The 24,372-nt window shown below is 32.0% G+C and overlaps 1 protein-coding gene across 1 annotated transcript in view; it reads left to right on the top strand.

Moving 5' to 3' along the window:
• LOC147074485 (zwei Ig domain protein zig-8-like) overlaps positions 1 to 5,661 on the top strand; it is an 89,564-nt gene extending 83,903 nt beyond the window's left edge. The window contains exons 5-7 of the mRNA XM_085943431.1: positions 33 to 160; positions 4,169 to 4,337; positions 5,469 to 5,661. Of these exons, the coding sequence (XP_085799557.1) occupies positions 33 to 160; positions 4,169 to 4,337; positions 5,469 to 5,569 (398 nt within the window). The 3' untranslated portion in view covers positions 5,570 to 5,661. The remainder of the gene's footprint in view (positions 1 to 32; positions 161 to 4,168; positions 4,338 to 5,468) is intronic.
• Positions 5,662 to 24,372: the final 18,711 nt, after the last annotated feature.

The following is a 24,372-nucleotide window of genomic DNA, read 5'->3' as shown; positions in this document are numbered from 1 at the left end:
ATAAAATAATTTATGTTTCTACTTTTTTTCAGAACCAATCACAACTATAGTAGGCGGACCCGATTTGTACATCAATACGGGGAGCACTCTCAATCTGACATGCATTGTGCGCCACTCTCCTGAACCGCCCCCACATATTTTCTGGACTCACGATAACCAGGTAAACAGTTGACTATGACATAGTTTTTATCACGTTCTAGAACCAATAGAGTTTAAGAGCAGAACTAGATTTTATGGATTCCATTTCTGCAACTGACATAAATTCGCATCTAGTTTTTTTAATTAATACATATTTTATACAAAACAAAAGCCCAACCGAATTATACCTGCAACTCATAGATTCATATGGCGATTAGACACTATTGTATCTTAATGCTAATATTATACAATAATGATAACCTATGAAAATTCTTGTATGTTGTTTTTAATATTAACCTATTAACAATAATTATCAGCGCCAATTTTACACCGCTGTATACCAAAATGATGCTAGTAAAAAAAATACTTTTGAATATTTCTTAAAACCCTAAAAATCTACCTACATATTTAAAAAGATGAGTTTGAATTGATGTCGTTCAATACCTATATACTTACATTATATTTTCTCCAATCCTGCAATCCCGGGATTGGAATCGAGAATACTAATCCCACAATTCTGGGATTGGAATCGATGATACTAATCCCGAAATCCCGATACTGAAAACACTAATAAGTAGATACCTACTCTCGTTATACTTACAAATTGAATTTGGGCTTATTATTGTGACTGTGATGCATAGAAAGTAATTTCTTTTTATGTATAAGCGTCAAATTGTATTTTCCCTTTACCTAGAAGTGTAATTTTCTCGCTTATGATTTCCTTCGGAATTTTCCTAGGAAGAGCGTATGTCGAGAGACATTGTCAGTGTTCACTTATTACAAGGGAAGCTTAGAATTCCCTTAACACAATGTGTTCCGTGTTCACATACTGCGGGCCCCGTCATTATTGTAGTGTCGTATCACATTCACGCCTCATTACGCAAACTTCAAATGTTAATGCCCGCATAAAAAGGGGAATAAAGTGTTTATTCGTCTGCAAGCACTTAACAGCTTGGCTTTTCGCAACTTAGTGTATGTAAACGTCTAAGCGATTTGATACAAATTCGTTTTTTAATGTCGCTATCAACCATGAACCACCTATAAAAAAGTCATACATGTTTTAGCTTGCTCAAAGTAATGTTAAGAGTATGCTAAACAGATGCAATATTATCTCAACTTCAACGCTATATCCACAAAATAAACGCATAAACTAGCAATCTGATTTTTTTATATGTGTTGTTTTAACAAGCATTATAATATATTATAGTTTATTGATATTTTAAGCACTGATTTTAACCTTATATTATATTTTCTAAACCAAAACATTTAGGCTATACTTCAGTTGAGGCATGGTCTAAAAAGATCGTGACTAGGCGATACGCGGATTGTGAAAATGACGCGTGCCAAACGGAATATAATTTGTCATAAAAATTCAACATGCGTCCATTTAATGCTATGTTTATTGTTATATTACTAATAATTATAGTATATTCATTGACTTGTTTTCTTTTTTAAGTACTTACGTAAAGTTTTTTAGTCATCTTTACACGATTTAAGAATATTTTCATCCGACGCCATGACAAAACAAATCCATGTGCGTAGACTCCTCGACTGTCGGTCTCCGATTGGCGACTAGTGAGAAATTTTGTCATACCTACTGTTGAAAATTATTTGCCGTTTCATTGAAGTACGCTCTTAACTAAATCATCGGAAATAATAATTTCAAACAATAAAAGTTCAGCTGATGCTCAAAATCTTACTGTTAGTAATATTCAAAGCTTGAGTTAATTTAAATCAGACACATTTAAATTAACTATCACTTCAGTTTTTTAATTAATTTGTATATCAGGCTATTTTAATATGTCGAGGGTTGACAACGAAAATGCAATAATAATATATCTCTATACTGAGTCAGATATAACAAATTACCAAAGTTTTGGTCATTGAAACCCTTGTTTCATAAATTAAACATTATATTTCTGTTTTTCTTTATTTTCTGGCAATTTTAATAATATTATATTCATAATATTTTGCATTCCAGAAAATATTATTGACACTTTTTATTTAATGGTATACCGCTTGCTTCGTATTATTTTTTTCTCATTCGCAACGTGATCAGTTCAGAAAATGTTTATCAAACAAACCTCTACAATCGCGGAGGCGTCTGTTATATTTTAGTCGAACTTTGTTTGTTGCAAAACCAGGCAAAATATGAATTTAAAAACCACGGTCTAGTGATCTATAAATAAAATACTTTTGCCACTTATATAATTAATTTCATGTCATAATTTTATATATTATTTATCGATAGATTTTTTATTCTATTAAAGTTTGGTTTAGGCTACATTTAATTGAATATTAAAATTAACCAACATCATTAATTGACAATTTGTGTTCCAGATAAATATGGCTGATAATATTTAGTATTCACTATTTTGATCGGATCTCCATAGCCTACTAACACCATTTGCCACTGTACAATACTACAGTGTCTAACACGTCCTCACGATATATTATTGTGTTGGTATTATACCTACGTTTTCTTTGATTAAATGGTATTTTTTGTTTATCAATAATTCACAGTTAGTAACATTAAAGTAAACTTCTTTGAAATAACGTCAGTATACAAAATACAATATCTTCTTTTAAATATTATATCCTCGTACATACACATACATAAATGATAAACAAGGATAAAAAAAGTCAAATGGAATGTTTTGCATATAAATATTTTTAAAAGTATTTGTATTAGCACGTTGTTATTTTATAAAATGAAGACAGCTACAAAATACAATCACTGTGACATATATACCAACGTAGCGCGTACTAAGTATTTATTCTATTGTTGTTTTCCCTCAGCGTACAAACAACCCGGCGCTTTACTCTATTTATCTCAAGAGCTTTACCTTGTGAATGTTTTAGAGTCTAAATATTCTACATACCTATGTAATATAGAAACATCTCACAAATAAAATCATCATAATTATCGATGAAAATATAATTTATATTATGTACGTAAGTAAAATAATATATATTATAACCGTCGACACATCTTGAATTGAATGGAAAATTTACATATTAATTATTGTTCAATATGATGTCAATCGTATTATTAACACATTATACAGATTTTAATCAACTTAGCTACCTATTTGTAATTATCAAATACATTTGTTATCAAAATTAGATGTTTGTAAAAGTTTGTTAATTATCTGTGATAACAACTTTTAATGATTATTTAGGTATCAACTCAAATTCATGAATATAGAAGTGAAACTTTTAGTTTTGACTAAACTAAATCGACAATTTATTGGTATGCGTCTACAATTATCGTTTTCTTCTATATCGATAACTTAACATTATAGACAAAAATTATCATTAATTCAATGACAAAAATAGCGCAATCGGCATCTTGCGCGATGGCTAACTAAAATGTCTAAAGTTTCAACTTGCCCACTGCCTCTACATTTAATTTTGTTTATCAAATAAATCATGACAGTTTTCATCACAAATCAGCGAAATTCACAATTCAGAGAATTTTAGAGTAACTACCGTTCATAAAAAAGTTTCAATTAAAAAAAATCGATGGTTTAGTGCACAGATATTGTAAGTCCAGTTTCCTCGAAATTGAGTTAATGTTAACTACACAAAATGTTCATCTGCATCATATCTTTATGCTCTAAAAATAATGTACGCCCAAATAGGATATTTTAGAAGATACTGTATCATTCAAATACACAATAATAATATGTCCATTTCTCATGCATCACAAATTTTAAACTTCGATTTTATCAAAACATACTAAGCTGGACATACATATCTGTGCACTAAACCATCGATAATAGTGTTTTTAAAATTAATAATAGATACTTATATTTGCAAATAATATACTATTAATGGTAATCCTGGAAATATTTTTTTTTTGTTAAAATCTCACAATTACATTATATGGAGATAACTGTTTTTGCAACAGTAACCTCATTGTGTATTTTGAATTTATACATTCTGTCACAATGACGAGGAAAACACACCGGCGTATTAATATATCACAGCAAATTCACTCACCGCCGTCGCTTTCCACATCCCACAGGAGATAAACTACGACTCCCCACGTGGCGGAGTTAGCGTCATCACAGAGAAGGGGGATATCACGACGTCCTACCTGCTCATCCAGAGGGCAAAGGGACCGGACTCTGGAAAGTACACGTGCAGTCCGTCCAACGCGAACCCGCGCACTGTAATCGTGCACGTGCTAAATGGTAACTTTTATACCTATTTATATTTTTAAATATATATTTTTTATTAAGGTTCAAGGAAGTATTTTTATTTTTTTAAAACATACCTACATAATATATAAAAAAACCTCGGAAACAGACATTATTATAAAAAAATCTCTCATTGTAGGTACTACCCACGGTTTCAGAAGTAGATATTTTACTTTTTTTAGATTGTTTACCGTGTAATTAAAATGTTTTAGAAGAAAAAATATTATTATTATCTGTACCACAGTATTTTATTAAATCACTAATCTAATCTTTTTAGAAAATGATTACTATTTATAGACATTTGCAAACAAGGTTATATTATTAAAACTAATTTTTAATAGTTAAACTACTTATCTATTTAAAATATAAATTCTATACATGTAAAAAAAGAGACATGACGTATCTAAAACAGTCGAAAATCTTCTTTAGACGGTTTTGGACTTGTTGGACTACTTTGTTTTCCCACCACCACCCGTCATGTATGTACAGCCGTGGGTATGTATGCACGGCCGCCTTCTATGACGCTATAAACGTGTCTGAAAGAAGTGGTTTTAAGTGCTCATTCCATCCCGAAACGGAGCCGCACGAGACTGATGCTACAACCATACATTGTAGTGCTTTGGGTTTGTTTGTAATGGCTTCGTGTGGTTTCAAGCCTCTTTCGGTAAAATGGTTCAATGATTTTTTTAAATACTCGTAATTACCACACGCTGCCATCGCTTGCTATATACTTTTTTATATGTTTTTATTTATTCTTCGTCAATATTATATACCTACCTATAATTATTTTTCGATTCTGAAATTCATAAAACAAATCCTTCAAATGATTTTGAAATGAATTTGTCATAGTTCACATATTTTTACGAAGGACACGAGAGTTTAATTCAAAAGGTTTTTTTAATATCCACCAGCTTAATTTTTAGATAATTAATAAATTAAAATTTTACTTCAAAGGGAAAATTTTTGTAATTTTTTTTTTTTCAGTTACAATTTTATTTATTCAGTTAATATTTTTAACCTAATGCCAAAAAGTTAAGTCTTATACAAACATTGAATTTACTACTTTGTTGTGTGATTTTTATGTAAATAGCCGAATAATTTATTTTTACAAGTTTATTTTTTCAGGTGAACAGCCCGCGGCCATACAACTGGGAGTACAATTAAGGATAAAATGTCCTTATTTATTTGTTCTTTTGACTCTCATTTTATCAGCACTGAACTGCTAGTGATTTTTTAACGATTAGTTCTAAATGATATTCAATTAATTTTAAATAATCATATATAGAAACTATGATAATTATATAATATATGATAAAATCAGTGAAAATTTAAAGACATTAAATAGAAAAAAATACGAAAATATGTTAAAAGTGTAATGATTTAATATCTGGATTATTTCGTATAAGCAATTTTATTGAGAGTTGATATTATTAAAAGTTGTACATATTTTATCAATATTTGTTTTGCATTAAAGAATATTAATTATTAATTGTCATTTTGTTTTTAATTTATTTTGTAATATTTCATATTTTAAATAATATTCCTCAAATAAAACATCTACTTAATATAATACATCAGTTAATCAATATAATGTAGCAAATCATTAGGAATATAATATATATTATTATAATATATACTTGCAAACGTGCCTTTTCCAAAATTCCTTAAAAAAACTTCGAAACGAATAGAACCCAAATCAATCGCAATATTCTGTCGAGAATTCAACCAATTGAACTACCAGCTCACGTGCTATCCATGGTGATATATTTTGTCTCTGAGATATTCTTCCAATTTCGTCAATAATGACAACTAACTTAATTAACAATCTAATTTTTAAACGTCAAAAATTGTAATTTTAGTATTAAATTTAACGTTTTTTTCTGCATGTTATAAATACCAAATGATGCTAGCAAAAAGTGTCTACAAATATCAATACGAGGAACGCAAAAATAATAGGATGAGATTGCCTTTGGCTCAAGCTGTAACAATGTTTAAATCTCGACTGTGAAAATATCTGGGAAAAACTTAAACACGTGTTAAAGATTTTATTGTTATTTTAAATGGTTACTACTGTATCGCAATATGCAATAATGTAAACTATAAGCGCATTCGATATTGGTAATATTGGAGGACGCGCGATTTCAATCTGATTCTTGTGTTTTATTGCCTGACCGTCATAAAGTAATACACTGAACCCGACTTCAAAACATTGGTAAATGGCGACTGACTTTCACATGTTAATTGTATTAATCAATACAAACTGGCCGCATTCAGAATGATTAAAAGTTACTGATGTAAGTGATTATTATAAAATATTTATTAATTAGCAATGTTTAGTTTTCCAATTTAATCTAAAAAAACTAAATTTTCGAATAGTCGAACCCACATTCGAAATAAAATTTACCATTTTTTTAATTTGTGAATATGTTTTTTCATGCAATTTAAATGGCTTTCTGTATTTTACAACGTTTTTCTTAGCTCGATTCTTGTTATCTGATGGTTGTTTATCCAGTACAAAGCTTGCAATTGATTTTTAACTAACTTTCCGACTAACTAGCCATTTTAAACTTTTAGAATATATCAGAACACGATGCCAATGCATTCTTTTAATACTTTTAGCCATTTTTAAGCTGAATTGAATTCATTTTCAGTTAATTCTGTTTTGTATGGAAAGTTATTTCAGAAAAATCCGTATAAAGTAAAAGACTATTATTGGTGGTGGTCCTAGCAACTAAATTATTAATATATACGTGCATTGCTATGGAAATCAAAATGAAATGTCAAAATGACGTTTCAGTATTCTATATTTGTTTGTTTTTTTTATTTACTTCGTTGTATTACTAAAACGTTGTATATAAAAAGTTATCTTGTCTATATCTTGTAATTATTTTGAATTGCATCGATCATTTCTACCATTTTTTCTTTGAACAAATATTTTCATAATAAATGTAAAATGCAACATTCTTACGTATCCCTTCTTCGAATTTTTGAAATGAGCATAATATTGTTTGTTTATTTTCTGAAGACAAAGTAATATTTTAATTATACCACATAAACACTATGTTTACCCATAGATACCGCAAACTTATTATTAGTTTACTATGTATACAACTGTTTAAAACTCTCTTGTAATGTTAACGTATTATTTAGGATTTTATAGATTCTGTAAATAAGATGAAAGTCATGAAATTAATCTTTGGTGCGGTTTTTAAAAATGGCATTTGAAAGTCGATGTAAAATAATGGTTTCTATACATTTATTTTATGGGAACTAAACGATCATTATTATGGCAAATGCAAATGCATTGACTACACTGTATTGGCCAAGTACAATGAATACTGGTATTACATACTACCATAAATACAAGTTTCAATCGCATCCCCTGAAGGATAGAAATGACGTAGGTAGCCGAAATTGACATAGCTGGATTTCACCAAGGGATGTTTGAGGATGCTAAGTCAGAGTAATTTCAAATAAGCGACCCTGTATCGTCTAGGTTAGATAAAATTTATGGACCAGACTGACACATTATTATATACACCCTCTGTACACTTGAATATTTATAATAATATGACGATTTCAAGTATTTTCTTTAGACAAAATCTTTTGATTTGTATACGTTTTTTCTCTGTGAACAAAACAGTTTTAAACTGGATACCGAAGCTTGTATTTCATGATGCCACAATTTATAGTTTTACTAAATAAAAACCACATGAGGTGAAACTTTCATTTTGAAAATCCCTCGTGGAAAACCATTATGGTGGAAATTCATTAAGGAATAATTTTCCTGCATTAGAAGCATCGCTTTTACATAAAATTTGTGTATTATAATCGAAAACTTTGAGCTTAAAAGTTTCCACAATTTCTTTTTTCAACCACTTTAAATTTAAGTGAACATCAGTCTTGTAAGATGTATCAGATAGCGTTATAAGAATATATTATGCACACTCATCCTTTCGAGTACATATTTTTTTCTTTTATTTCTATAAAAAATATTTCTATAAATACTTTTAAAAATAGTCATCGGAGATAAAACACGTTCAAAATAAAGACTTGGAAGTCAATTGAACTACTAGATTGGTTCTGCATAATATGTTAATAGAATGCACTTGAGGAGAAAAATGGAATCAGCTTTAAAATATCTTCATTTATCAGGGGATATACCTATATATTATATTATAATACAATATAATATATATAGCATTCCGCTCAATTGCAGGGCTATTGCTTATTACATGCTCACGCACACTGGTCCGAGTTAACATTAGGTATGTATTATTATAATATCAGTCAACTAGGAGTCGCATGGAGGTCACGGTTGTATTTTGTGATGACCAACTGCCATTTGTTCAACACGTGCGTGCTACTTGTGCTCACGTATGGCTGTGAGACGTAGCATCTTACCAAACTTCAAAAGTCTCGGCTTTTGAGCTTAGAGAATCGATGTCTCCGCCGAGTCTTAGGGGTACATTGTTACAACCGCGATACGAACACTCGAGTTCGTGAGTGGACACAGCAGTCTTCAGTGATTGAGGTAATCACGAAGAGACACTTTACGTGGATGAGACATGTGTTCCGGATTACGCTTCATACCCTTATGGCACAGCCTCAACGGTTTCCTTGCCGTGGCCGAGCCTCCTTCACCCTGCAGCGGTACTACAAAAGTAATCTATGAGTTGCAGGTCTGGCATGGCGAGAGGTGCGAGAAGTGGAAGAGTCGGCGATAGACCGATGGAAGTGGCGCGAACTTGTGCTAGCCCTATGCCCCAATATTGAAATGTGACAGCTGAAATAAGGAGATATATTTTAATCAACTCAAATAAATCTAATATCAAAAGTGCCTTCACACTTTCTTTACTGGTCATTTTCCTATCACTATACCTACAATGGTGACCCCGACGTGATTAAAAACTATATATATACTCCACTAAAAAGTTCAGCCTACTTCCATCAACAAAAATGCGTGCCTTCTATCGAGCCCTACAAACTAATGGACTGAGTTGATGCACTCATATAATAAATTATAATATGATGATAGTAAAAAAAGAATGAAGTAAAATATTGTATTCAAAAGAAAAAGTCAGCACAAAACAAAATCACAAAATTAGTCAGGCGTACATGTTACGTAACTCTACAATATGATTCGTGGTCTGCATCCTCTACACCAGCGGTTCCCAACCTGTGGTACGCGTACCAGCGGTGGTACGCGAGTGGATAGTTGGTGGTACGTGAAAACTAATCAGTAATGGCGGACATAAAAAGTTTAAAAAAATCAGTCATAAAAATAACATTTAAACTATTGTATTTTTTCTATAATTCATAATGCTAATTAATAATATACAGTACAGTTGTCGATGATCGAAAATCCAACAATTAATATCGTATTTTTGGAGTGCACTTTTAAATTTAGCGCGTTAGCTATAAGTAACTTGAGATGTCGCCGTCACTGTTATGATGGCGCTGAATTTTTACATTTACCGTGTATAATTAATTTTATATACATATATTTTCTATTTATATCGGTAATTTTTGGGAAAAAATTGCCTGCGGCGCATTTCATTTTTTTATACAAATAATTTAATTTAATTCTATGTAATTTTTTTTTATAAAAATTAGTTGGTAAAAAAAACTTCTTTAAATGCCCTGGTTTTGAATTTCGACAAGAAATGAGTTTCGGCGCCTTTTATTAAAAAAAAACATTGTGATATGTAAAGTTCAAATGTATCATTTTTATCAGAAAAAATAAAACCTAAATAAATTGAGATTTGGGAAATATAGTCACCCTATAAAATTTATAATGCAAATAGAATAACAAATTTCTCGAAATACAATCATTTTTACGAAGTGGTACAATTAAGCGTGATGTACTACCAAGTGGTACGCGAGCCAAAAAATGTTGGGAAACGCTGCTCTATACACTCGTGAAGTAGAGACTTATTCAAACCCCAAGTATGCATCATATAACCACACCTAGAATACCCACACCGGACACATTTTCGTGGGTGCCTAAAGCCAGGAAGCTCGTACAGCGGATCTACAATTAGAAGAGAGTTCTTCACATCCGATGCTAGCTTGTCATGTTGCCAGGTATCCTCCTGCCCACTCTTAGTCTGAGATTAGCGAGTAGTCATCACCCTGGTCACAAACACAACACAACAAAACGCAAAAGAAATAATTAATTATTGTATAATTAAAAGAATACTTACTGTTATTGTATTAAAATCAATGAATTTGCAAGGGGGGACATGCTCAGGTCTAGGTCAAAATAGAGCTTTTGTTTTATTTTCAAAGCATGATCCTGGACATTTCTTAAACGTTGTAGATAATCTATTTATATAATTTTGAAGCCTTATTATCCTTTATATTTATTTTAAACATTTGATGACTGCATAAAGTATTTTTATTACATAAAATAGTATTCTTTTAAACCTCTCGCTCTTATGTTTTAGAATATAGTCATATTTCTTATATTTTTTATATTTAATAATTTTTAAACGCATTTATAAAACCATCAGTAAAATTTATATCGACATTATTATAGTGAAATATTTACGATAAAAAATTATATTGATAATCTCTGTGATCCCAAATTTGACAAGGATAAATCTACGGGATGGGAGCATCAGTCTGATAACATTTTTTACACCAAGAAAAACGACATCAAGTTCATACTTGTTCACGTAGTGGCTGCTTACTGTGACGTCACGTGATAGTACACGACTTGCAGCATAATATAATCACAACTTAATTGTATGGAATCTAAGTTCTTATAAACATTATTATTTTCAGTGTAATTGATACGATTATTGTATACTTTTTGACGGTAAAATTCATACGAATCTAATGATCTCGCGCCTAATAGAGATCGTGGAAAACTCGCGATTAACATTGTGTTCCGCAACTGCCATTCATGGATTCAAATATGAGCTGAATAAGAGATATCATGTATCGCAAATACGAGTACAACCATTGTTTGGAAGGCTTGAATAAACCAAAGAAAACAAAAGAAAAATTTAATATATATTCTTTCTGCTAAAGGCTTGGTTGCAGTGACACTATAATATAATATTCTGTCTTAGAAATAAGTTATTATCGTATTCATGTCTCTAGCCAATATGGATAATTATTTCGTAACGCAGACGAGCAGTGAAGCAAATATCTCGTTATTAAACGTCATGCTGCAAGCGCATCGAATACAATATGAAACTTGTTAGTACCTATCATACTGAGCATATGGTGCAGCCATTGTGAACGGCGTACAATGTCGTATTAAAGTTTTTACAGAACAATATTTCTGTGACATGTAATATAATTCTATTCATACAGCATTGCCAGACATTATATTTTTAATTTAGTGTATTATCATTTAAGGAATGGAGTGCTCTCTGAAGGTTGAAAATTAATAATTTTGGATTTCTTTGTGAGATTAGTCTAGGTAATCCATAGAAATTAGCAGCTCTCGTGGAGCAGCGTGTAAGGCGCTGGCCTTCCGCCTGGGAGCTCTGGGTTCGATTCCCGGTAAGAACACAATATATTTATGTGATTTTCTCAAAACCTGGGGGTTTGTGATGTTCAAAAATTACTAACAGCCACCTTGTACGAAAAAGGCCGGACATGGTTATTAATAATAATGATAAATAAATTTAAAAAAAAACTACTTACCTATAGACATTGTATAAAAAACGATTATGTCATTATGATATTTTGTCCTCTCATGTTAAAATATACTTTGTCTTGTTAACGATGTAAAAACCATAATTAACTTTTGACTTAATATTTACCTGTTTTTGGTTAAAATTATTTACATACTCGTATATTATGAAGTAGGTATTAGTTATATTATAAATAAAAATATTTTCTATAATATTATAATTGTATGTAATAATTATTGTATTATGTTGATTAATTTTTATTTTATTGTCACAACATTGTGGTTAATGGCCACACCAAACCACAACTCATCCCGCACCATATTCGGTCTTAATCGGGCATATCACAAGATTCAAGGTTTTTCTGGGAAGCATCAATATTTTTTTGATGACTAAGAATATCTCAGGAGCAGTTGCCCAAGACTGGTGTCACCATTTACTCAAGTGTGTTTGACTGAATTTACATAAAAAAATTAAAAGTGTCCAAAAGAGGAGCACATGAAAGCTAAATTAAGCAGTGTGGCTAATATCAAAACCTAATATCAAACTGATCAACAATGTAAGCTAAGATATCTTCGTGTTAACAGTATGATGCTGCAAAATTTTCTAAATGCAAAAAAATGGCCTTAATCTGGTTTAATTGGTTGTCACAACAATATTAATACATGATTAATAGGCAGTTTTTATAATTTGTAATTAGTTGACATCTGAAATATAATATTATGTTGACCGATCTCAGTTCTCGCCGTAAAGAACTTTATATATAAAACGCCACGCTTGTGTTACGTTTATTCATAGGCGACAATATAATATAAATCTTTCACACGTTGAAAGTAAAATAAACATTTTGTTACACGATAACGGCCCAGGAAGGGGAAAAGTTTGGGAAAATCGATGATAGTTTGCTCTCACCGTCGCCAGAGTTTTGTAGATAATCGCTAATTAGGACGGAGCGATTTCCAACGCCGCAAGCGAACGTAATGGCTTCCATTTTAGAGCTGAAGCCCGTTTGGCACTGAAACCCGTCCGGAGCTGAAACCCTAGATCTATTTTAGGGTCCCGTGGCGGACCTCCTAGAAGTGAGGGCTTATCCACTTTGCAATACCCGAGGGTGGGCGGAATGGTTTCTAAATGGTGGCGATAAACCAAACGAAATCCGCTTGACATCTAATATTTGTACGGCTTAATATTTAATATTAAGTTATTATTGTATATAATATCTGGGTATTAGTTGTAAAGTCAGCTACAACTACGCTTTTTACATTTCTACACGACTTTTATAAATTTCAGGAAAAAAATACTTTCTCCAATTGTTATAAACTACATATTAACACAAACGTATACGTAGTTTTGATATCTCTACAGTTAGTAGATATTTCTATACATATTTTGTTTATATTGGTCTAAGTCAAATCCAGAATATCACTCTGAACATCGAACTTAATTAACTTAAAACTAATCAATCCCTCTTAGAACAAATAAAAAGAACTGGCATTATGTTTACTCATTTTGATGTGTAACGGAAGCATTTCTTAACATATGGGTCGCGACCCAAAATTAAATCAATTGGTATATTAAGTGGGTTGCTAAATATTCTCAACATAACACTATTCTAGCAACACTGTTTAACGTTGACATTTCACACGATCGCAGTGATCAAAACTAATAATCTCTTTTGCCCTTTACAACAGCATACATAAATGCGAATCAGGATTTTCTGCTTTTAGTGTATGAAATCCAAATTTCGAAATAGACTGCAGCCACAAGAAGACCTAAGCGATAGTGCCCATAGAACGCGTCGAGCGGGCGAAGTCGGCGTATGAAGCGTTTATTCATAACCATAATCACACGTCTCTTGCCGCTCATTACCCTTCACCTATGTAATAAGCGGCCCAAGTAGCACAAAATAATTATTATTACAGCGTCTCTCATAACAAAGCAATAAAAATATTATATTATTTCGGGGCTTGTAATTAATATTTACGACGACATTATTCAACCAGCGAAATATAGGACATGCAATAAAATTAAACAATGAGATCTCTGTTATTAAGTAATGACTTCTCGCCCGACGATCGACGACGCCGTCCAGAGCGTGATTTTGCTCGCTGTGTTCAATGAATGGACTCCATTGTATTTTCTTTCATTCGTATCGCCAAGAAGCGGTGATTCGCAAAAAAACGATGATTCATGCGGCGGGCGCGTATAATGCGTCGTCAAATCCAGTGGGCGCTGGCGTATTTGATTACGTTGTATTTTCGTTGATTTACGCGCCACTTGTGAAATTTTGCGCGAGAGCCACACTTGCTGCGTTAAGTGGGTTTTACGCCTAAGATGCAGCCTGTCTAATATAACACCAAACTTTGATGAGCTCTCAAAGCTTATATAAAGCCAAGTTCACAATATTAGTAGGATAAAAATCTTGTTTACCAAAACATTTTTTTTTTCGACCATGTCCGAAACTAATAGAATCATTTATGGGCCTCTACAGAGTAGAGGTTTGTATTAACAGATTTTGTTGTTTACGAGAAATGGATGTCAGCCACTTTCTCAATCTATTAGGTCCATACCCTGACACACACAAATTGAAAAACAATTTGTGTACTTACAAGCCCCGGGATTCGAACCTGGGACCCACGTCGTTATAGTCCAACGCTTAAGCTGCGCGGCTACCGTGGGTGTCAAAGTATTATTTACCTATATTAATAAATTATATTATATTAATATAATGTATTAATGATATATTAATAAATTATTATTTAGTAGGTATTATTAAAATAAAATATTTTTTTGTCAGTACGTGCTATTTTATTTACTTAATCTTGGGTCGTGAACCAAAATGATAACCCCAAATTGGGTCGCAGATCAAAAAGGTTAAGAAACGCTGTAGTTATACCATTAACTAGCAAATGCACATCTTTTAAAAAACAGACAGTTACAATAACATTCACAATATCAGAAAATTTTATTTTTAGTATTCTTTTACCATTAACAAAATAACATTTTCTAAATATGTCTAACAACTAATCGCAAGATCGTGTTCCAGAATTAAGTTTAATTAGTTTATTTACTTACACGAAGATAGCAATGGTCAATTTAGTGACGTAGAGGCCGATGAACCGACTAACTTTCAGGACCCCAACGATAACAAAATATCAATTTTGATTACATAAAATCTACTATAAAGTGACCTCACCGGGAAATGAGCCCGAATACCCCAGATGAAATGTCAGTACCTTATGTATGCGACTACAAAAGCCTCCCCCTTATTATCAATATTATAAAGTACAAATGCAGTACAAGAGATATTATCGCAATTAACCAATCATAACAGACCCTAGTGATCTAGTTATGATTGAGAAAATGCTGACAATTATTATTGCTCTATTGTTTTGTTTTGACAACAAAATATACATATTAAAGTGTGTCACTCATTTAATACTGAGTGGTATGATTGCTATACAGTCTACAACTATTAATCTTAAAATGTATTCTAATGTGTTAACGAGGAAGCTATATATCATTTTCTATCCGAGAACGAATATTGTAACAAAAGAAAATAGTAAAACAGCAAGAGCAAGCAAAAATAATATTGTCACTGGGAAATATTTCAGCGAGGCAATTTACTGTAATATGACTTTGTTTACCTAATACATTGGCTTATTTACCTTCTTGCTAGTTGATGGTTTACTTTTGTTGTTATTTTTCTTTAAAACGCGAGTTTCAGGATGATAAAATGAATCACGTGCTCAAAAGTACGTGAGCAAAATCACAACACCTTCTCGGCACTTCAAGCTCCCAACTTTGACGTATCTCGACTTTTCGATATATTATTTTACTCAAAGGCAATAAACAGACAGAAGTTTTTTATCCATCCTACTTACAGCGCGCCATAAATTTGGGAAAATATTTTTTTTAAATTATCATTTTATTTGGATTTGTATTCTGTGGGTGTCTCGCGGTCTGAATACAGCCGACTTTTAAAATTTGAAATTGACCGCCGCCCACAATAAATTGACCTCCAAAGGATATTGTTAAATAATTCATCACTTACTGGTTAAGGTGAAGTTTCTTTTTTAATTGAAAAATAAATCTGGTAATAAAAAAACGAAATAAAATGGGCGTGTATTGGAAATCATCTCTCGGGTATCGCTCCCATTCACATAGACCACTCTGCTAAAGGTGGCATACTTAATTCTGACAAATTAAAAACCCACTTCGATTTAAAATACAAAAGCCGATCGCCTATAGTAGCTTAATTTGGAAAACGCTTCAGAGAGTATTAAAAGCCATTAGTTAAAATTTGACGCAATAATTAATTATAACACTTTTAGCATAGTGGTCTATGTGCATGGACGCAATACCCGAGAGATGCAGCTTCGATTCTTACTTTTTTCAAGAAGATTTTTTCTATTGGTTATAATATAATTTTCTCAGAAGTGTTTTCGAAATTATGTATGTTCAATAATTAGAATTTTATTAATTATTAATTTAAATCTTGTGAATTATTCGTTGAATAAAAAAAAAGTATATTGATTAGTTAAATTGAAAGTAAGCAGTAAAATTTATTATATTTCAGTTTAAAAATAACATTACTCTCACCCGTAAACCTGAACTCTTCGTATCTAAGTAGGGACTATTTCCACTGATTTAATGACAGCTATATTTGAAAGGTATTAACAAGAATTTGACTTAGACATTCAATATTAATAATATTCAAATAATATCATTGGAAATGGCGAATAAATTAGATATCGGCTTTAATAGGAAGAATGAGATCGAACTGAAATAAAGTTCAAGTAGGTAAGTAATTAATGGATGTGAGACGTGGTATCTTACTAAGCTTCAAAGGTTTCGGCTTTTGAGCTTTGCAAATCGATGTCTCCGCCAAATCAAAAGGGTACATTGTTACGACCGAGTTACAAACACTTGAGTTCGTGAGCGGATACAGCAGCCCTCCGTGATTGAGGTAATCGTGAAGAGACGCTATACGTGGCTGGGACATGTGTTCCGGATACCGCCGAAGAGTGTGACACTTCGTACCCTTGTGGCACAGTGTCATGGATTCCATAGCCAAGACCGGCCCTCCTTCACCTTGCAGCGGCGCTACAATAGTGATATACGCGCGTTGGCAATGGATCGAGAGAAGTGGCGTGAACTTGTGCTTGCCCTATGCCTCAATGTGATTGGGTGAAAGAAGAATAAGAAAAAGTAATAATTAATTTAACGAAATATTTATACTGTTTTATCCTCCTGCCTAATTACAAACAGCAATTTGAATATAATGAATATCGAATAATACTGCCAGCTGATTAATGATAAATAATTTCAATATATATATATAAATTTACATCATTTTTGAAGTTTTGAAGCGTTTGGGAAAAACAGATCAGAATGTATTTTTGACGTGTGACGAAGTTGCGCGCGAAAATGTAACGCAATAATTTGGCATGGGACGGAAGTTTTTCCTGCCGATGCAACATCATTTTTTTTACTAAATATTGATTGTTCGCGCATTACATAACATATTTCAAGAATCTTGCGTTATTCACATTGGAAGCATAAATAATTGAAATTTTATTTTTAATATATGTATTTCTATAATTTGAATAAAAATGTGTTGGTATTCATTATTTTTTTGTTCCGTTCACTGGCTAATATAATACATAACCTTAATTATAAATAATGTTTATTAATGAGAAAAATTTTCAATTTCACTATCAACTATTGGCGCGTAAATTTCACCGAATTCATTTGTAGTATTAAAAAGATAAATTATTTTTTTTATTGACTTTCAAAAACATATTTCTTTTTCCTTATAATCAGTAAGTATTGCATAATATATTGCGAAATCTCTGTTAATAAGAGACTTAAAGAACTTTTTTTAACCTTCCGAGAATTTCGAATGTCTTGCGAATTCGAGACAGATGAGTTGTAATTAATTAAAATCTTATACTAAATCTTGTACCGAATGTACAATAAAAACAAAAATTATAATTGGACGATACAAAACAATAGAAATAAATCAGAGATTTACGCACATGCCAAATGAATGAAATATTTTTAATAAATTCTTATCTCATTTCCCATTTTATCCCAAAAAACGACTGTCTGAAAAGGAAGTGAATATAGTCTATGTGGAATGTAAACCTCTTCACCCATTAAAGACAGTTTAAAGAGGAAAAAATGGATGACCAGTTAGTAAGTTAGATTAAATTTCCTAATAAATGTAACAAGGGTTTACTAAAACTGCTATTTTATGTTTAATTTAAATATTTTTTTAAGACTTCTGTAATTGAAACAATTTAATTTATACTTTAAAATATGTAGGCACAATTTTGTAAGGTTTTGAAATTATCAAAAAATAAATTATGTAAGTACTTAATCATTTTTACCATAGACAACCAGTGTCAAATTGACGCCGACTTTCCAAAATCGCTTGGTCAAAAGTGACATTAAATTAGCGCCAATTGCTTCTAATGGATTATAATGGATAAGGCCAGCAAAGTATTTATTTCCTGTACCGAACATACAGCTACTTTCGTTGTCCAATGCATAAAACGCTTGTCTTTCATCCGAGGAACCCGGGTTTGATTGTCGATGAGGTCACATTATGTGATTTTCTCAACGCTTAAGTGTGTGTAACTGTTTCTCTTATATTACTAATTAAACTACTTTCATTTTTTTTACATTTCATTTAATTTCACTACACCACTGTCATTAGGCCTCATGGTCTGTTGTAGTATTAAAAATAATATATATATGATTATAAAAAAAAACGTGGAAAGACTTTAATAGACTGCAAGCCATGTGATGACGTAACACAAAGAAGAAGAAGTCCATTGTGTATAAGAAAATTGTTGTACATAACAACAATAGAATATTCATATAATAAATAGATTTATGTTTAGTAAAATAATAATCGTTTTAATCATGTATTTTTAGGTTTACGTGGATGAATGAATAACATTTTATTCTACTCAAGTGATTTTCTTACACCTAGAGAGTTCATATTTTAATGAATAAAAATATCACCTCAGATATAAAATACAATACATTATTATAAATTAGAATAAATATTTGAGGAAATAAATTACCTTGTTAAGAATAAGTGTAACCAATTTGTTAAGAGGTTATGATGTTTATTATACTACGAGTTAATTTCATCTTAATAAGGTTGGACGCAAATATGCGAAAATCCAGTGGATACCGTTTCGAGTCGATATAATATCTGAGGTATTTTAAAATTATGTATGTCCAATAAAGAATGTTAAATCCTCAGACGTTGTAAATAATTCGCTGAATAAAAATAAAGGTTTTTAAAACATCACTTATATTTTAAAAAGAAGTGTGATATAAAAAATTACAAATAAAAAAAATGCACTGAAAACCCCTGAGCAATCCTGGTTACAAGAATCAGAACCTTATATAAGACGAGATTCCTTAATTATTTTTTGTTAGAACAGCAAAATTCTCACAATATTCCACCCATTCGGGTCAAATTCAAACGAGTGAATAGTAATAAAGAAGAATGAACGCCCCCTTGGGACATTGCGTAAAATGTTCTGTAGGTCAATGTAATATGTATGATGGCACACACATACATCTACCGCACACCACACTCAAACGCTTTTACGACAATTGTGGGACTATAAACGACAAATTGTCGGCGAAAAAACACACCGAGTAAGATGTCTCGCTAAAATTGTGGGCCTCGCGAATTAAGCTAAGGCCACAGCTCGGCTGAGCTGTTTATATGATTGCCTGTATACTTTATAGTAGCTAGTTTTTACTACGCACTTACATGGTGTTGTTTATGACATGCTGTTATCTTATAAAAGTAACAAGTACCTATTAGTTTAAAAAAATATATAGAAAAGATGATAAAATTATATTATTTACCAAAATTTATATATTTTCTGTCTATTCGCGTTATGCTTAATATGCACATTTTTATATGTCACCTTACGCTATTCTTGTATTAGTTTATTTATTCTATACTAATAGACTGGACAAATACTATCATATAGTGATTCCCAAGGGACACTAAATAACCACAGGTACACCCTTAAACCTGATGGATGCACGAAATCACAAAGTTCGCTAAATGTACTTGGCAGCAAAGAACAAAGTACAAAGAAGACTGCAGGGAGATGGGGAGACCATATAGCTTCATCTAGCAGTAGATCGACCCCAGCTGATCATGATGATGATAATGATACATATTTCTTATAAAATGTACATACATAATTTTATTATATCTGGCATTACTCGTTGCTGGAGTACTTTATATACAATGACAGATTACTTTACGTATCCAAACCTCGATCCGAACTAGGCCAATAAATACAATATACAAATTTTACGTGTGTGAAAAACTTATTAATATGAAGCTTTCTTTTAAAAATCGTACATTTTCGTAAAATATCATCAACCTGAAAAAATCCGATCTTAATTAGGAAAACATACGAAGCAGTTCTAAAAAAGCTCTCGATCTGTATTATGTTTTTTTTTATATTCCTTTCAAAAGACTGGATATAAGAAAAATGTTAGAAAACTAACTTTTGTCAATATATTTTATGTGCAGTATTTATATTTGTATTTATGTTTACTCAATAATGCCCAGCGAAGTCAAAAGGTTGAGAAGTCAATACTACCAAGAATGGCAAAAATTTTATTCCGCCAAGCGGATATCGTGACGTCCTTTAATGTTGTGGGTCCCGGGTTCGAATCCCGAGTCTGGCGAAAAAAAACACATAAATATTGTCTTTTTGATGTATGTATGGACCCAAAGTATGGACCTAATAGGTTGAGCAACTGGCTAACATCTAGCTAATTTCTCGTTAAAACAAAAAAATCTGTAATACTACCTCCACTAAATGTAGTAAAAGTGAGTAGATGCTCATTTTTAGAATCAGACATGGGTTAATTTATACAATATCTTTCCATTTAAAAGTTTATTTTTAACAATAAGTACCTACCGATATAATTTACGCTAGTAATACTAAAATAATATATTATATGATATTATAATATGTTATCTTCAAGAATGACCTACCATTATATCTTAAGCGTAAGGTGTTCAACCAATGAGTGCTGCCCGTACTCACGTATGGCTGCGAGACGTGGACCCTCAACACAAGAGATGTCCAAAGGCTAAGAGTCGCACAGCGAGGCATGGAGAGGTGTATGTTGGGCATCACGCGAAAGGACCGTAAGATAAACAAATGGATTAGAAAGCAGGCAGGAGTACGCGATGTAATAGACGTTGCCAAACAGCTGAAATGGAGATGGGCGGGGCACATTGCTCGCCGAAAGGACGGCCGCTGGACAAATACCGTCATCTAATGGTACCCAAGGGGCACGAAACAACGGCCACAGGGTCGTCCTAAAAGCTACTGGATCGACGAACTGATAAAGTTCGGCGGAAATACGTGGCAGCGAACGACACAGGACCGAGCGAGTTGGAAGAAGCTTAGGGAGGCCTACATCCAACAGTGGATTGACCCCGGCTGATGATGATGATCTAATCCGGACAAAAAAGTCATGAAATATTTATTAAGTTTTATTTTATTTTGAAATCAATTCTATATAAGTTGATTTTTGTAACTATTTAATAAATAGATGAATACTTATTCAAAAGATTTTTCTTGCTATTATATTAATATATTTGACATAATTATTATTTTATCGTGTCTTATATTTAGAGGTATTATTTTCGACATCTAGATTTATTCTAACAATGACTGAAATCTGCAGATATCAAATCCAATGGCCCGAGGTGATACTAAGAGCTTTCAATTTGTTTGAAATAACCGAAAGCTTATCTTAATAGTAAAGAAATTAACGTTACCCCCGGGAACATTAAACGGTAATTTTCAATTTAAAAGTTTTGCGATTCCAAAATCATCCCCCCGATCATTGAGATATTAATTTTATTTAATGGATAAAAGGTATAATTTATGGATAAAAAGGTATTGAGGTATGAATGGGGCGACTTACCCTGCCATTACAGCGACCTTTACCCAAAGTTTGTGTCTATTCAACCCCATAAATTAAACGTTACAACGATAGTGTCCCCATTGCTTGAGCGAATTTCCCAGTAATACTTTTTATTATCACCTCTTAGTATCTGGGGCATTTTACATAACCATTCGCTATTAGCTCCGGTTTCACTGTACACAGAGTCTTGTTAGAAACCTTGTCAGCTGCGATGCCTCTGTACATCTGGCACTAATAATTGTAGCTGAAACGCTTTGTAACAATATCAAAGTTTGGTACCAATTACATTCTCTTTGCATAGACACGTCTTTATGACATTGTAACTTAGCTACAATGCACAAATACGTACATCTAGTAAGAAGTTTGTGCCAAAAAAGCAATCTCATACCAGTTAATTATTAATATACCTATGTTTCTCTCTATTTTAATATAATGTTATATTAAATTAGGTCTCATTTTAACCACTTACATGTAAATTGTACGTAAAATATTTCACCGTATACTACACGGTCTCCAATTTTATTAGATAATAATATGAACATTAGTTCAATTTTCATAGCTGGTTTAGGCAAAATTCATGATTTAAAAAAATGAAAAACAACCTAACCTAACCTACCACCTACCACCTACCTACCAAATAATCCAGTATATCGGCTGTTTTCAAAATTTGTTTTCTGCTGGCTTCATGTAAAGTTTAAACCGATAAAAACTTTTGTCAGTAATATACAACCCAAAGAGGTTAAACGGTCTATAAGATATGGCCATATATTTCCGATATAACATTTCACGGTGAAGTGTAATACGGTGAACTACATGCGTACAAGTTTCCAGACACGTTACAATCTATCGTATCAAAGCAAAAAAAAATGCATTGATTTCGGTCTGTAATTTGGTTCATTGTATCCGAACTCATGTAAAACTGAATCTTTCAGAATTAATTCATTTGATGAAATTAATTTTAGAAAAATAAACGCAAGGAACAGGACGTATATTCTACCCAATATTTTACTAATGTATTCTGATAGATATTATCAGTATGTTAGCACATAATGTTTACCATGGTCCAAACAAGGGGGGGAGTGACAGGGCTGTAGTCTGGGGGCCCGGACATAGGAAGGGCCTAGCGTTGCGGGTCAACCAGCTAAGTGGGGTAATACCTACCTATTTGATAATTACATAATAAATAGTGTTAGACACTCATTAAATCATTAAAGAAACGTGGATAAGGTCTATAACTGGTACCAATTTCCGGGAAGACAGCCATATGGGAGAGATATTAGGAAAATGCGTAAAGTAACTACACAGCCCACATTATTATTCAAGCATATCGATTACCAAAGTTCCAAAAATTACATTACGATTATTAAAATAAAACAAATACAAGCAATACGACAGCTTAATCAACAAACCAAGTAACTTCACTTTTGACCGAAAATGATATTTTAATGGCATTTTATTATAAAGCATGTTTCATATTCTCAAACAAAATTTCAAACTCCTAAACCTATAAATAAATGCGTTATCTTACTTTACACAAAACAGAAAAAACTGCAAGTGCCAAATATCCAATATCTTAAACGGAAGAACTTTGCTATTTTTTTATATATAAAACAGAAGCGAAAATAGTGTATTAATAATTCATAGTGAAGCTTATTCGTCAAAAAATCCAAAAAAGTGTATTTTGAAATTGTCAAATTCTGCTCGATAGTTAAATTGTTCAGTTTTTTCTCCTTTCTAGTGGAGTTAGCCGGTTTGCACCTTAAAGGTCCAAATATACTATATGACGATGGGGCACATATATGCTAAGAGCGACTTATTGTCTATAATCATATCTATGCCATTCCGAAATATTATACAAACATATTGTATGACACCTATGACATCGTATTTACACTCTGTGACACAGGACGCCAATATCAGAAACGGGTTTTTCAGCATTTATATGACCGATCGTCGTAGAGTCTATTTGAACCATAAGTACGATCACGGTGAAAGAGTGGTGATTCTCGTATTGTTTTTCAATGTAGACGCAGAGTATGTTAATAACAGGTTGAGCAAATGACTGACAAACATTCCTAGTAAAATTAACAATCCTACACAACCTACACTCTAAGGATGAAAATATTTGATTAACTTAGGCAAACGTGCTATGAAAGAATAATGCGCAGAGACAAGGATGGATTATTATGGCAAAATGATGGTACGGCACGGGTTCGAGTCTCAAATATTCTTGAATATTTAACATTTTAAATTATCTAGAAACCAAATATAATTATTTAATTGTTTCAAATCTATTGATAACATAATGTACATTTTAGAAGAAAGAGTAAAAAATATCAAACATAAAAATAATTATTATGACAATTTTATATTATGTA

Source organism: Rhyacophila brunnea, unplaced genomic scaffold (genome assembly GCF_057557595.1).
Source record: "Rhyacophila brunnea isolate RB1 unplaced genomic scaffold, BYU_Rbru_1.0 scaffold_16, whole genome shotgun sequence".
In the NCBI taxonomy this organism is placed as follows: Eukaryota; Metazoa; Arthropoda; class Insecta; order Trichoptera; family Rhyacophilidae; genus Rhyacophila; species Rhyacophila brunnea.
This window is presented reverse-complemented; position numbering and strand designations above follow the sequence as displayed.